At 34.1% G+C, this 16,110-nt stretch overlaps 1 protein-coding gene across 3 annotated transcripts in view; it reads right to left on the bottom strand.

Annotated features, from left to right (window-relative positions):
- Positions 1-15,867, bottom strand: part of SPINK5 (serine peptidase inhibitor, Kazal type 5) — an 81,213-nt gene extending 65,346 nt beyond the window's left edge. For all 3 annotated transcript variants that reach the window (XM_010383366.2, XM_010383368.2, XM_030927914.1), the window contains exons 1-4: positions 15,740-15,867; positions 14,462-14,487; positions 9,239-9,366; positions 7,458-7,530 (exon numbers count right to left, since the gene is read on the bottom strand). In XM_010383366.2, coding sequence (XP_010381668.1) covers positions 7,458-7,530; positions 9,239-9,366; positions 14,462-14,487; positions 15,740-15,794 — 282 coding nt within the window. In that variant the 5' untranslated portion in view covers positions 15,795-15,867. The remainder of the gene's footprint in view (positions 1-7,457; positions 7,531-9,238; positions 9,367-14,461; positions 14,488-15,739) is intronic.
- Positions 15,868-16,110: the final 243 nt, after the last annotated feature.

Below are 16,110 nucleotides of genomic sequence, written 5' to 3'. Positions count from 1 at the left end.
GAATCTGTAAAGGATTCATATTATTTCTCCTTTCGGTATATAATGGAAATTGCCAATGAAGTCATCTGCTCTTGGGCATTTTTAAAATTTAATTATTCATTTATTTTACTTATACTATAAGTCTATTATGATTTTCCATTTCTTCTTGGGTCAATTTTCAATAATTTGATTATTTCATCTAAGTTATTTAATGTGGTGGCATAATATTTTTCATAATATTCATCATAAGCCTTGTAGTTTCTCCAGGGCACATACTGATGTCTCCTATCTCAGTCTTGATTTTGGTAATCTTTGTCTTCTGTTCTTTTCTTGAAGGCAAAATAAAACTAAGGGTTTGTCAGGTTTGTTGATCTTTTCAAAGAACCAGCATTGGTTTTACTAATTTTTTCTATTATTTGTATGTTTTGTGCTTTATTAATTTCTGCTCTAACCCTTATATGTCCTTTCTTCTGCTTGCTTTGGGTTTAGTTTGCTAAACTTCGTTTTCTAATCTTCTCAAGGTAGAGGCTTAAATTATTGAATTTTATCTCTTATTTCTGATTAAGCCATTTAAATCTCTAGAAGGTGCTTTTGATGAGTGCAATAAGTCTTAAATTGTTGTCTTTTTGTTTTCTTTCAATTCAAATTATTTTCCAATTTCTCCCTAGATTGTTTCTTTGACCCACCAATTATTCAGAAGCGTGTTGTTTAATTTCTAAATATTTGGGGATTTTCATGATTCATTTTCCTTGTTGGGTTTGAATTCAGTTCTGTTGTGGTAAAAAAAAAATACTATATATGATTTTAATATATTAAAGTTTATTATGTTTATATCTCAGTATATAGTGTATCCTGAAAATGTTCCTCTGTTGCTTTAAAATAACACATATTCTACAATCAATGTAGAAGCACTCTCTCTATTTCAGTTTAGCTTGAATTAGTTGATAGTATTCTTCAAGTATTCTGTTCGATCATATTTAGTCTAGCTGTTGTATCAGTATTTTATGTGGAATATTGAAATTCCTAGCAATTATTTTTGAATTCTTCTTTTTATTTCTTTTAATTATAGCATTTTTTGTTATATAAATTTGGAGCCTCTGTTAGGTGTGTATACATTTATCATTGTTATGTTTCTTAATGTATTAGCACTTTTAAAGGTATAAAACACCCCATGTGTCTCTAATCATGCCTTAATGTCTATTTTATCACATATTAACATAGCCAGTCCTGCTCCCTTATGGTTAAACTTAGCATGGTACCGATCTTTTATCATTTCAACTGTTTGTGTATTTGAATCTAAGGAGCATCTACTGGAGATAGCTTATAGTTCCTTTGTTATTATTTGTCAGTTTCTGCATTTTGATTGGGATGTTCAAACCATTTATGTTTAATATAATCACTGATATGGTTGTATTTACATTTCTATTTTTCTATTTGTTTTCAATATGCTTTTGTCCTTTTTTGCTTCTCTATTGTTCTACTACTACCTTGTTTTGGGTTAAATATTTCTAGTACACCTTTATAATTCCGTTGTTGTTATTATATATTTATTATATATGTTATTTTCTTTTTTTTTTTTTTTTTTTTTTTTTTTTTTTTTTTTTTTTTTTTTTTTTGAGGCGGAGTCTCGCTCTGTCGCCCGGACTGGAGTGCAGTGGCCAGATCTCAGCTCACTGCAAGCTCCGCCTCCCGAGTTTACGCCATTCTCCTGCCTCAGCCTCCCGAGTAGCTGGGACTACAGGCGCCCGCCACTTCGCCCGGCTAGTTTTTGTATTTTTAGTAGAGACGGGGTTTCACCGTGTTAGCCAGGGTGGTCTCGATCTCCTGACCTCGTGATCCGCCCGTCTCGGCCTCCCAAAGTGCTGGGATTACAGGCTTGAGCCACCGCGCCCGGCCTATATGTTATTTTCTTAGTAACTACTCTAGTAATTACAATATGCACCTTAGCTTATTACAAACTACTTCAGAATAATACTTAATCCTGGTAAAATACAGAAACTTTGCCTTAATAAAGCTTTATTTTCTCTATCACCCCTTATGCTATTGTTGTCATATATGTATATACCTGATAAAACAGCATTATAATTGTTGCCTTATATATTAAGATTATTTCTTTTAAAAAGGCTAAGAGATTAACCCAATTTTCACTGTTTCTGGTGCTTTTCATTTCTGTCTGTGGGTCCAAGCTACCATCTGGTAGTTATTTCCTTTCAGCTAAATGACTTCCCTCATTATTATTTTTAAGGTAGTTGTGTTAAAAACAAAGTCTCTCTCAGATTTCTTTAGTACGGAAATATCTTTATTTTGTTTTAATTTTTGTAGGATACTTTTAGAGAATACAGAATATTACTTAATCTTTTTTCTTTCAGCATTTTGAACATGTCATTTTACTGCCTTCTGGCCTTCATTATTTTAGATGAGGGGCCAGCTTTTAATTTCATATAGCCTGTATATAGGATGTGTCATTTTTCTCTTGCCATTTTCTAAATTTTCTCTCTGTTTTTCTTTATTTCAGCATTTTAATCATGATGAGCCACACGTGGATCTCTTCATATTTATCCTATTTGGGGTATATTGAGTTTCTTAAATGTTAACATTAATTTTTTCCATCCAATTTAAGCATCTTAGGCCATTGTTTCTTCAAATAATTTTTGTATTCCTTTTTATCTCACCTCTATTTCTGGTATTCGCATTAGGCATATGTTGGCTTACTTGCTGCTGTCTCAAAAAGTGTATAATTTTGTTGATTTTTCTTCTCTATTGTTTGTCTCTATATTTCCATTGTTAGTTTTTATGAAGCTTTCTTCAAGTTTGGTAATTCTTTTTTGTAAGGATTGACAAATCTGCTTTTGAGCCTCTCTATGAAACTTTTCATTTCAGTTACTGTGCCCTTCAACTCCAGAATTTTCACTGGGTCTTTTGAAAAATTATTTGTATCTTTTCATTGAAAGTTTTTATTGGTATATTCATTGTTATTATACTTTCTTGTGAACCCTCAAACATGGTTTTTTTTTTTGGTATCCTGAATACATTTTTAATAGTCGCTTCAAGTCTTTGTCTGCCAAACCTAACATCTGTACACAGCTAAAGACAAATTCCATTAATTTTTTTCCTTGAGCATGGGTTGTATATTGTTGTTACTTTGAAAATTTTATAACTTTTGATGAAAACTTTTTTTAAATTTCACTAACCTGGATTATAAAAACTGAACATTTTGATTATAAAAACTGAACGTTTTAGATGATAAGTGCTCAGGTTTACAATTTTTTCTTTAAACATTGTTTTCACTGCTTTTTTATTATTTTTTTGCTTCTGTGGCTGGATTAAGTCTTTGAAATCTTCCTCTCTCATAATTGCAACTGCTGATGTGCTGCTAAGAAAATTATGATAGTTTTTATCGTAGTTATTTTTTAAGCCTGGCTTCCTATGTTTTTCCCCTGTATTTTTGTAGCTTGGTGATCAGCTAAGGATTTAACACAGTTTGTGTTCAAATACTTCAAGTTAACAATGCTTTCATCCTCTCAGATAGACCTTTGTCTATAGGGGAGGGCATGCAAAGTTCAGGCCACTTTTATATATATCTACCCCAGCATTTGCTTCTCACTGGGACATTTTGTGTTTATTAAGTGGATATGCACAGCTTTATAGTCAGTTAGGAGTTTTCGAATCTCTTGACCCTCTTTGGGCTCTTTCAACCATGTGTGGAGACTCAGCCAGGAATACCCTTGCTTCAATTAGGATTGCAGCCTCAGGTCATTTTCCTTACCCTTGGTGAAGATTATCACTTACACTGAAAACACCTCTGGGTACAGCTTTTGCTCATCACTCCAAATTAGGCTAGCCTTCTTCAACAATGGCAATGCCTTTGCTGACATCTGTGCCCTTCCCTGTATAGAACCTCCATGCCAACCAAGCCAGGGGGTGAAATGGGAATATCCCTGAGCAAGAACATCACAGACCTCTCTTTTTACTCCTAAAGTCAGCAGTTTTTCAAGACAAATGATTCTCAGATTGGTATAGGCTACTGATCAATTTTCAGATTGCTAAAATGTTTTTCTTTTTTTGGTCAATTATGTCTAGCTTCATAGTTGCTTCCTGAGGAGAGGATCTGCTGACCACCTCATTTAGTCATAGCCTGAAGTGTTAAACCTTAGGATAATTTTATGTAAATTCCCAAACCAGATAAGAATAATTTACAAGAGAAAAGTGGAGATTCACTTGACTTAAGAATATAATTGCAAATTTTCTAAATAAGATGTTAGTATCCAAATTCAGAAATTTATTTTAAATATATTATAAAGTATGATTTACTCTAGGAAAACAATAATAGTTTAACATTAAGAACTATATTCATATATTTATTTATGTTAATAGACTAAAAATCAAATTATTTTAATAGTTGCAAAAAAGACTTTTAATAACAAGCAACACATATTCAGCAAACTAAAAATAGAAAGGAATTTTCCAAACTTGCTAACGTGTATAGGTAAAAACCACTATGATAAATATTACACTCAATAGAGAAACTTTAGAGATATTCCCTTTAATATGAAGAGACAAGGGGATTATTTGATGTTCATTACTATCACTAGTATTTAACTATTGAAGTCGGGATCCTTAACCAATTATATAAGAAAAGAAAGAAAGATGTGCTAAGATTGAAAGGAATATTATAAAACTCTCGTTATATGTAGATAATATGATCAACTACCAAGAGCAAAGACAAATTTGTCTGACATAAGATTAACATGAAGAAATCAATAGAATTTGTCCATATCAGCAATAAACAGATAAAATACAATAAAAAGCAAAATATATTCAAAATAGTAATAAATTTACATATTTTTAAAACATTAACAAAAATTATTAAAAATCTCTGAATATTTTACAAATTTTATAAAATAGATCAAAATTATATGAATTATTCATAAACTATTCTACTCTCATGAGTTGAGAAAATTAATACTGTAAAAAGTCAATTTTACCCAAATTAATTTACAAATTCTTTGTATCTCTAAACACATTGGGTTACCAAATTCAAGCTGAAGTTTTTATAAACTCAGTTATTTTTATCTCTAACATGTCATGTATGTGGGAACCATATATCTATGCATAGGTCCATCAGTTTTTAACAACATGAACTAAGAAGGGGGACTTATCATACTAGTTATTAAAGCAGTAAATGAATCTGAAAAAAGAGGGACCTCAGAAACACACACATACACTCGTGTGAACTTAATATTCTATAAAGTTGGCAACCTAAATCATGAGAAACATTGAATGAATGAATTCATCAATTAAAAAACAAGTCTTTGCATGTACCATAACACCAGAGATCAGAAATTATGGATGACTGGATTGAGATGGTAGGGATGGAAATGGAGAAAAGGAGTTAGACTTTGGAGGCAGTACCAACAAGACTTGTTAATGGAGGGAATACTAGAGTCGGGAAATGAAAGGGTGACATACTAGTGAAAAGAAAATTAGTGATGAAAGAGAGAGTGAGAGGATGTCTGTAGGAGGAAACTCCTTGAAATGCAGAGCACCTTATTCTGAGAGTGAGTAGCAGGGTTGATTTTTGATGGGAAGAATCTAAGTAGAAAAAATGAGCACATTGTTCTGTTTTACAGTAGAGAGAAAAACAACAAGAAAAAACACATGGTATAATTGGATGAATCCTTTTAAATACAGAGACAAGGAAAAATTTAGACAGAATTTATTTGAAAGGCACACAGCCAAATGTTAACTGCCTTAACTTAATGTAAGTTACTACTTAGTTATATAAGTAGTTTCCTAAGTAGTGAACCACATCGCTATAAAAGTTTTATCTAGAGGGTTTTTTTTTTTTTTACAGTTTGTGTGTGTGCGTGTGTGTGTGTGTGTGTGTGTGTGTGTCACTCAGGCATAACATATTAACAAAGAGTAATTTTATTTCTTAAGACTGCGATTTTATTTTTTTAAAACTCCTACTTGATTAAAATTCAATATTTTTGTGTCTACATATGGAAACATCTAACTAGCTATATTTTTTAGATAGGTTTGTTAAAATCGGTATGTTTGTGTGTATTTTGCTTTTTTGTCATTTCTTCATATTTTATGTTTTTAAACACCATATATATATCATTTTTTAATGATGAAGACAGAGGAGGAAGAGGACAGTGGATGTTAGAAAGGGAGCCGCTCTTTGAATGTGGCAAATAAGACACATATGAAGTTGCCACTTCAGATTTTGTAGAATATAAAAGTAGCTCTCTTTTGCTACAGATAAAGAGTTTCCAATTATTGATCAATTTTGTGATGTCTGTTACTGTTTTAAAAGTGAGACTGGTTGATCCCAGGCAAATAATTTAGTAGACTATGTTTACTATGGAGGCTGAGGTTCTCAGACGTCCTTGGCTAATACTGTCAAGAAAGATGTCAGTGTTGTTAGACCATGGATGTTATAAGTAATTAAGGTGTACTAACCTTCACTGATTATTTTAATTATGTGTTGGGACCAGCAGAGAAGGAAAAGAAAGAGGAAATTAGTGACGAAACTTCATAGGAGACCTGGGGCGATGTGAGTGGTGGTTAGAATAGCTGGTGGTAGTCCCAGCTTTGTCAATAACCCATTTGTGAGATATTGTAGGCTAGATATATATTTTCACCAATCTGGGCCCCAAATTTTTATTTTTTTAATTTTATTTTTATAATTTCGTATAGATTTTTAAAATGTTTACAAATGAAAAAAATTATAAAGTGAAATGGTTTATATAGTAGGATAAATTTGCAGTTTCTTTCCTTCCTTCTACATTACTTCTTATTGTTTTATGACCCTTTTTTTTTTTTTTTTTTACCGGAGAACACTTTTCTTAAACAAAATATTAGCCTGAGTCCCTGTCTGCAAAGTAGATATAAACAACCAACTCTAGTTGAATTAGGAGGACCCTCCAGGTACTGGAACATATACAGTAAAAAGCAAAAGAGCAAAAGAAAAAGGAAATAGAATGAGTCAAATGCCTGCTAGAACATGTTAAACCCTGAGATTGGCTTTTAGAACTTAGTTTCCATTTGGTCTAAAACTCATTTTATAGATGAAAACATTGAGATCCAGAGATACATAAATTTTCCAAGTTACATAGGCAATAAGAAGTCTGATTTGAAATTAATTCTACAGCCCCAGGACAGCTCTTCTTTGGGCTAAGACAGGACAAGAGGAATGAGAAATGATGGCCTTGAAAGGCAGACATCACACTGGCTCACCCCACCTCTTAGTTTCTGTCAGTGCCTAAAATGTTTTTAGAGTTGGGTCATGGGTTGGGCCTATGGACAAGATGTACCAGATATTTAGCCCACCCCTGGACTAACCCATGTTCCCTCCCTTCTAAGTTGTTGGCTTCAAAACAGGTATGACCTAGTACTTAAGGAATAAACAGATAGCTCTAAATAGAGTCAAACATCCTCTCAAAAGTAAACAGGTTGGCTCCAAATAGTCTCACCTCTGTTGGGGCAGTAGCCTTGGTAGCTCTTGCTAAATGCCTGATCCTCTTCTGTGATTTTGCTTCTTTTTCCCTGGAAGAGGACAAGAAATAGCATAGTTTAAACATTGTTTGCTCAACTTTTAGGAGTAACAGCTAGCATGGTAGACTTAATTTTGACTGCCCTCCTCAGCCTAGACTGGCATGTCAAAATGGGTAGCATGTTCAGAAATGGACACAGTACCTCAGATCTCCCCTCAACATTGAAAAATATCTTGAACATGGTATTATTACAGGCAAGAATCTCTAACTTTAACTGCATAACAGACTACCTTCCTGGAATACTTCCAACAGCCAGGTGGTCAACTCTCAAAGCTCTCTGCACCATTCTTTGAATGTAGTTTTTGAAAGAGAATATTCACATTGAACCTGCTTATGTTGGTTCTAATTCCAACATCTAGGGACCCACAGAGCAAATCAATTTTCTCTTCCATAAGGCAGTTCTTTAGCAATCTGATGACAGCTTTTATGCCTTGCATAGCCTCCTTCTTTCCAGGTTAAAAACAAAACAATTTTCTTCCAACATAATTTACATAAGTCATAAAAATAATAACTGAATGAGTAACTTCAAAATAATAAATTGTCTTCAGACTCTTAAGGCATTTCATTTTTGTTTTACATTATTTTCAGTAATTTATTATATTCATACTTTCAGTCTCATATTAAAATATCTTATGAAACAAGAAGAAAATGTTATAATAAGTAATATAGCTGCTGGTTTACATTCAGCTTTCAAAAGAAGAAAGAATTATTCAACCAGCCCTAGGCCTCCTATCCTCTATTAAATCTTGTCCTGGCTTCTTTATAGTCTCACAATCTCTTCACTAGAAGCAGTGCATGATCAAACGATCAGAGCTTCATTATCCCAATATGATTGACTACGTCAGTCCCCAAATTAAATCCCGTGACACACACCAACCTGACATTTAAAAAGCCAATTATAACATAATTAGCCTAAGTGAGTAAGCTCAGTATTGGCTTGCTACCACTGTTGAAGTTTTGACAGTGGTCAGAAATTGAGGCTAACCTTCCTTTTCAAAAACAAATTAGGACATTCTGGTTTGAGGATTTGCAGTTGGTAACACAAGCCTTCTTCTACCTTTAGGGTGACAATAGAGAGAAAGAAATCAAGTTAAGAAGCATTGGTTAGAGATTGGTAAAAACCAGGATACTAATTATTTCTGAGCTGCAAGGAGTTGGAAACTATCATCTACCCTTTAGTTTATCTCATCCTAGAATAATGCTAGGTGTCTAAAGACACTGGCAGCTCACAGAATCAGGGTATACCTTGCTTAAGTCCTTCTGCTGGTTGGCTGCCACAAGGAGAGTCTGGCATTATGCTTAAGCCAATCTTCTCAGCCCCTAGGCTGCAACAGAATCAAGTCTTAACAGGCCCAGGGAATCTGACTTTCTTTGTCAACTTCATTTTTTTCCAAAACCGGTAAGTTCAAAGCGGAACTACATCCTCAAACGACTATAGAGTGCTATAGAAGGTATTGATACCGGGCCTTCTGGAATGCTTTTGGAATCTTGTTTGAGTGATTATTAAAATCTTTCCAGGTGGGTGGCAATTATCCAACTTTATATGATGGAAGATGTCAGAGTGATCTGCTCAGCACTTTTATTTAACCATTTCGGTTTAGAAAAATGCACTTGAAAGAAAAGAAAAAGAATACATTTACCAGTTCAGAGACTAGCTGTTAACTCAAACATTGCAAAGAAAGAAAGAAACCTTTACTCACAGTATAATTTTGCATGTGGCACATTTGTTGATGAACATTATTCCATCAAGACTTAGAAAAAATTTCTTATCCTGGGGACAGAACAGTTTTCCATTTTTCATAAATGCCTGAAATTCATGGCATATTTCCTAAGATAATGCCAAAAAAAAAGCTGTGTTAGCTGAAATTACATCAAAACAAAGCTTTGTTTTGATATATATGTAGATATATGTATATGTCTACATATATACACATGTAGATGTATGTATATGTCTACATATATATACGTGTAGATATATGTATATGTCTACATACATATGCACACAATTCAAAGGTTTTATGAAGATTAACTATAAGTATGTAAAGCCCTCAAAGAATGCCTGATACATAGTAGGCATTCAATTAATAAATTATCCTCCTTCCTTCTTCCTCCTCCTTTTTTATTATTATTGTTTTGTTGTTGGTGGTGATTGTCTTTATTATTACTGGAATATGCTAAGATGGTATATATAAAGTACCTAGTACACAGTGGGCCAACAGTAATTGCCGCGAAAGGAATATGAAAATGTTGCTGAAGGACTAAGGCAAGGTGTTTGAGCATTGAACACTATAAAATGTCTGCCTACATTTCCCCGTGGGTGTACTGCAACATATCAGCTCCTAGAAATTTTAACAGTGTCAAATGAAAAAAAGATTTCTTGGTTCTATATATTTGGAAAACAAATTTCTAGGCTGGCTTATTTTCTGAAAAGAACTTCACGTCCCTTGATCTATCATTTGACTATGAGCACAGGCAGACTGACCTTAAAACTAATAAAGCTTAAGATTCAGGGCCCTTCACTGTCACATCCCCCTTCCGAGGTTCTGGGAGAGGCCTAACCGTTTTGCATTTTCAAATTTGTGTTATATATTTTTTAAAAACCCATATTCCCACCCCCACCACCATCACCACAAATGCCATCAACACTACTATAACAACCATCAGAATCAAACCTTGTGAATCTGTGGAAGTACTGAGGAAATTTCTCAATAATTGCATAAGACTTTATCTCTCTCTCTCTCTCTCTCTCTCTCTCTCTCTCTCTCTCCTCTCTCTCTCTCTCTCGTAATTTTTTTGACACATCATTTGGAACTAAAATCCTACTATATTTGTTTTGGGCTTTTGGTTTTGTAAATACCAATAACTGTGTTATACAAAGTTTAAGGAAGACAGTGGAAACATTTTAAATAATAGAATTGGTGGGGAAAAAAAGTAGAATGACCTTCAAAAGTGGTAATTCCTTCTTTTCATTCATTCAATATATTTTATGAAAGTCCTGCTATACATCACTCATTCCTTTTTAGGAGCTTAAAATATGGTGCATTTGTGCTACCTAGTAAAGTATAACTTTAAAATGTTATATTCCCTTTTAATTTAGAAAACTCACTAGGTATTTATTCATTTAGTTTTAGATGGAGTCTTGCTGTGTTGCCCACCCTGGAGTGCAGTGGCACGATCTCAGCTCACTGCAACCTCTGCCTCCCAGGTGCAAGAGGTTCTCTTGCCTGAGCCCCCTGAGTAGCCAGGACTACAGGTGCATGCCACCACATTTGGGTAATTTTTGTATTTTTAGCAGAGATGGGATTTCATCATGTTGGGCAGGCTGGTCTTGAACTCCTGACTTCAAATGATCCACCTGCCTTAGCCTCCCAAAGTGCTGGGATTAAAAGCATCTGCCTCTGTACCCAGTGAAAATTCACAAGATCTTTAGATCAAGCCTTTTGAATCTAAGGGGATTTTCGTTGGTTTTTGTTTTGATTTTTTAAAAAAATCTGCTTCAATTTGCTTGTATCAGGAAACAAATAAACAAAGCTTTTGCTTCAACTCTGACAAACACAACCTCTTCCAAAAAATTTACTAAAGGTTTCTATTTAGACTCCTATATTTATATCTGGGGTGTTTTGTGCTTTTTCTTTCTTTCTTATTCATTTATTTATTTATTTATTTATTGGAGATGCAGGGTCTCACTATGTCGTCCAGGCTGGTCTTGAACTCTGGTAGTCTCCTATATCTTTATGATCATCATTGAATGAGCCAGCAATTACTTATTATTAGATTACTATACTTTGCTAGGTGCCATAGATACAGCATTAGGTAAGTACAACAGAAGTATACTTTCCTGGATGAATAATGCTGTACTTAATCTAGCCTCTTAAAAATGGTAGGCAGTTGGTAGCACTTATAAAATGATTAATGGTGAAGGAGAATCACTAAAAAATATCACAGACCAGCCCTGGGAAATTTTGCTAAGGATGGCATGCTAAAATGTATCTAAGATTATTATCACTACACAGTAACTCCATCAGAGTAGCACAGTAGTAATTTCTGGACACAGATTAATTACTGGGCATCTTGAGATCTGTCTGATCTCTGACTCTACAGTATCAAATGCCAACTTTGCAAGTTGTGCTTACCTTGTCGAATATAATTGATCCTAAAATCCATACAGTAGAATCAGAGAAGGGCCTGAGGCCTTTGTAATAAAAAAAATCCCTTATTAAGTAAGTCTTATAGAAAGTATGTAGAAGACTCATGATAATCCTGGAATATAGCTATAAATAATTTTGAATGTTTATCATAAGAGTAGCATCAGACCAGGTGCAGTGGCTCATGCCTGTAATCTCAGCACTTTTGGATGCCAAGGCAGGAGAATTGCTTGAAGCCAGAAGTTCAAGACCCTCCTGGGAAATATAATGAGACCTTGTCTCTACTTACAAAAAAATAATTAAAGAGTTGCATCAATCAGAATAATCCCTAAATTGGACTTATCCAAAGTCACTATTAGATGAGAGCTTAATTCCTAGAAAGACTCCCTTTCTTACAAACTGAGTATCAGAGGCCCAAATAATAGGTTAAGAAACTTGTTCACAGTGATTAATTAGTTAAGATGAGATTCAGTGCTATTTTCCTGAGTTATGAAATTATCAAATGTATTCTCTTGGGAAACAGGAAAAGACCATAAAAATGGAAAGCAGCAGTTGAGTTTTTCTCTGAGCAAAATGGAATATCCTTTCAATGGCCACAATAGAGAGGGTTGAAACAGAAGCATATTTAGACCAAAAGCCCTCTTGAGTTGAGTAGATGACTTTTCAGCGACTGTTCACTTGCAGGGTAACTTCCAGTCCCTGGCCTGTTTTTGTTTTGTTTTGTTACTTTTGCCATTATTCTCTTTTTCTCAGCATGTCCCAGGAAAACTGGAGCCCTCTAGGGCCAAGTTCTTCCTGTTTCCCTCACTGGCTGAGGCCTAATTTGCAGTCTTCTGTTGTCCACCTCCAGCTATTATAATAAAACCCTCCAGGAGTGCCATTGCCCTATATCAGTGTTAGAGCACTGACCAGCTTGCTTTTGCCTGAAGAATGACTCTTAGGTGATGACAAATTTAAGCATGCTTAAGATCCTTGCAGATTGCTGCAGTGCTTTTCCCTGCTGTTTAGGTTCATGTTTATGACATTTAACATGCTTTTATCATGCTGAAAGGAACCCAAGCTACTAAACTTGGAAAATAACCAAATCTCAGCATCATAAAAAAGACTACATCAATAGTTTTCATTTCTGACACAGTATCCGAAAACTCTGATTAGAAAGGCTTCCAAATAAATAATTACTTCTTTGTGTTCTTGCCTTTAATACCAAATATAAGAAGTCACTAAATTTGTTTTTAAAATGGTTTTCAGTGAAATGGAGGTTAATGCTATGAAAAATATCAGTGTAAAAGTCCCAGTATCTGCCACAAATCACCAACCATCATCACGGACTCTGAAAAAGAAAATGATGGTTTTATACACAGTGATAGTTATATAACATCCTTCTTTTTTCCAGGATAAAACATCCAAGTGAGCATACTCTCTGCTTCCCAAAAGTCTAGCTTATTTTCTACTCTACTGCACTTTCTGGACTTCTTCTTAATCAGTAAACTTAGATGAAATAGTAGAGAGCATGATAAAATTATCTAGAACACTCATGTAAGAAGTTTCTTTAAGAAAACAAATAATTGCAACAAAATACGTCAAGAGAGTATTGTTACCATGGTTCTCAGAGTTTCAACGTAAAGAATAGCTGTTTCACATTTTTATTCCTTTAATGTTCATAGCCAGAGATACAGCAAATTTTGACACATATTCAGCAAAACATTTAAAATTGTGTTTTAAGTGCTGAATTAAGAGCATGCATAGCAGTGTGTGTGTATACAAATATATAAAATGTGTGTGAGAGAGTAATTGGTCATCTTCTCTTTCAAATAGATGAAAAAATTTAACTTTTAGTAGAAAATTATTTTTTAATTTATCAAACAAAAGAGTTTTAAGAGTTGGTAAAGCACCTTCTTGCATCAGGGCCTCTGTGCTCACAGGTGCTTCTGTCTGGTCTGCTGTAAACTGCAAATACCTTCATGGTTCATTCCCTTATGACCTTCAGATCCCTATTTTAATACTGTCTCTCCAGAGAGAACTTCCCTGATTATCCTTATGAGAATGGATACCACCTCCATTCTTTGGTATCCTATTATGCCTCCTGATTTATTTTTCTCCTAACATTTGTCATTATTTAATGTACCATATGTTTTGCTAAGCTAGTTATAAATTTGTCTGTCTTCCTACACTAAAATGTAATTTTTCAGGGCAGGAATTTCATTTATTTTGTTTACTTAAAAATATCACCAGCATCTCAAACAGGGTCTGACATCTAATAGATGCTCAATAAATATTTATTAGATGAACTATATACACTAACTATATTCAAGATACAGAGCACCCTCTTTTGCATAATGATTACTAGAAAATTTATTTTAGCTTCCTATGTGGTGTATCATGGCTTGTTCAGATGTTAAATGGAACAACAGTAGTTTTCCAGTTGATTTATTTTTTGTTTATGAAATGTTAAAGTGCTCATTTAACATGATAAATTGCCTCTTGCAGATATCCATCATCATTAATACGTTGGACGTGTGTGTGTCTGTGTGTGTGTGCATGTGTGTGTGTGTGTGTATGAGAGAGAGAGAGAGAGAGAGAGAGAGGAAGAAGGGGAGAGAGAGAGAGAGAAAGATTCATGTCTTGATTCATAAAAGTCTGTTTCTGTGTTTTTAACAAAAGCTATTAGCACCTACCAGTATAATATGTTTGTATTATTAACATGAAGGTGTTGGCCACAAACCATTTTTCTTTGGGAATCTTGGAATGAATTCAATGAACAGAAAAAGCAGGACTAACCTGATCTTCATTCTCACTGGCAGCATCTGGGATGAAAATATAGAAACCAAAGTTAAGGAAATGTACAATATTTAATAAACAAAACAATTCATTTAATGTAGTGTCCTGATTGCTTTAATGACAATATGTTGTAAAACCACAAATTGTTTTTGAACACATTAAGATTTACCATGGCAAATAAAAGAAGGGCGCTGGACCAGGAGATTAGTATATATACTCACAATGGTCTAATCACTCAGAAAGTTACAATTACTTTGGAAAATAATATTTATGTGAATTCTAACCCCATCAAAATCACTCATCTTCAAAAGGTCCTTTTGGAGCAATAAATGGCAGCCTCCCTTTTAAAATTGCAACATAACATACATGCAAAATACTGTACCAATTATAATATAATTTTGAAACCATATTATAGTTTCAACTGAAACTATAATATAGGATTACATTTATAGGATATATACATACAATTTAATTTTCTAAATTCTGGCAGCTCTACCTCCTTATTACAGCTACAAAAGTTAGAGATCTGACAGAAGGTAAGATTAAGATCACAGGCTATTATACTCTCTCATTAATATAGGCTCTTTTGTACCTACACACTTATTTTAGGAAAGTGGGCATTATTTGTATATGATTTCAGATTATCTCTGAGTTTCTCTTTTTTAAAATTTTAATGTTTCAGAGCAACATAAGTCTAGGAAATTTGTGTTCTCCTAGGGTTAAATAGCAAATATAAAAATCTGCCCTCCACCTCCCACAAAAGTCCCTCACTCTTTGGAAGAAATGCTTTCAACCCATTTAGCACTTGAAAACACAAGACTAAAATAAGCTAGAAGATTCTATTGCTTTAAAATAAGAACAGATGACTGAATTTTAAAAAATATTTCATTTATGCCTATAACATTAAAATACATATATTATTTACAATTAAGTTTTAAATGTCTATTATGTAGATAAGTATATGTACTATGAATTGATACATTTAGTAAGAGGAAGATGAAGAAGAATCTATTCAGTTTTCAGAATTAAAGAATTAATGGAAGAATTTCTCATGGTTAAAAAATTCAGATGATCTCAAACTACTTGCCATTTCTAAAGATAACAACATAATTTATAAAGCCACATATATAAATCTTCAGAACTCTGTGTCTGGCAAGATATTTCAGGATTATATATACATACATAAACGTTTTTTGGCAGGAGTAGGGGGAGAAAAGTCCCTTCCCCAGGGCTTTGAGTTGTGTGGCAAGAAGCTTAGATTACACACAAATTGCTCACCTTGTACGAGGCAAAGAGCCAAGGGCAGAAGCACTGACACTGTGGCTATCTTCATGTTGAAGATGATGCAAGTTGCCTACAGGTCCACTCCGTGCATTGCTCAGCTGGTGCAGTATGACTGAACTCGGGGAGATGCAGTTTACTTTTATAAAGCACTGGTGACACCCACATAAAACCAGTTGTTCAAGGTCATGGGACTCATATACCACACCACTTTAGCTTCTATCCTTTAGGATCCCAACAGGGTGTCAAGTTTGAACAGAGAATATCTATTTCTAAAGTAGTAATGTGCTTTCACGGTACCTCCCCCAGAACGCAATGGATTGAGTCCACAGACCCTACTCAAAGTTGAATATTCTATAATCCTATAT

This window comes from Rhinopithecus roxellana, chromosome 3, assembly GCF_007565055.1.
Source record: "Rhinopithecus roxellana isolate Shanxi Qingling chromosome 3, ASM756505v1, whole genome shotgun sequence".
Taxonomy (NCBI): Eukaryota; Metazoa; Chordata; class Mammalia; order Primates; family Cercopithecidae; genus Rhinopithecus; species Rhinopithecus roxellana.
Note: the sequence above shows the minus strand (reverse complement) of the source record. Positions and strands in the feature narration are given on the sequence as shown.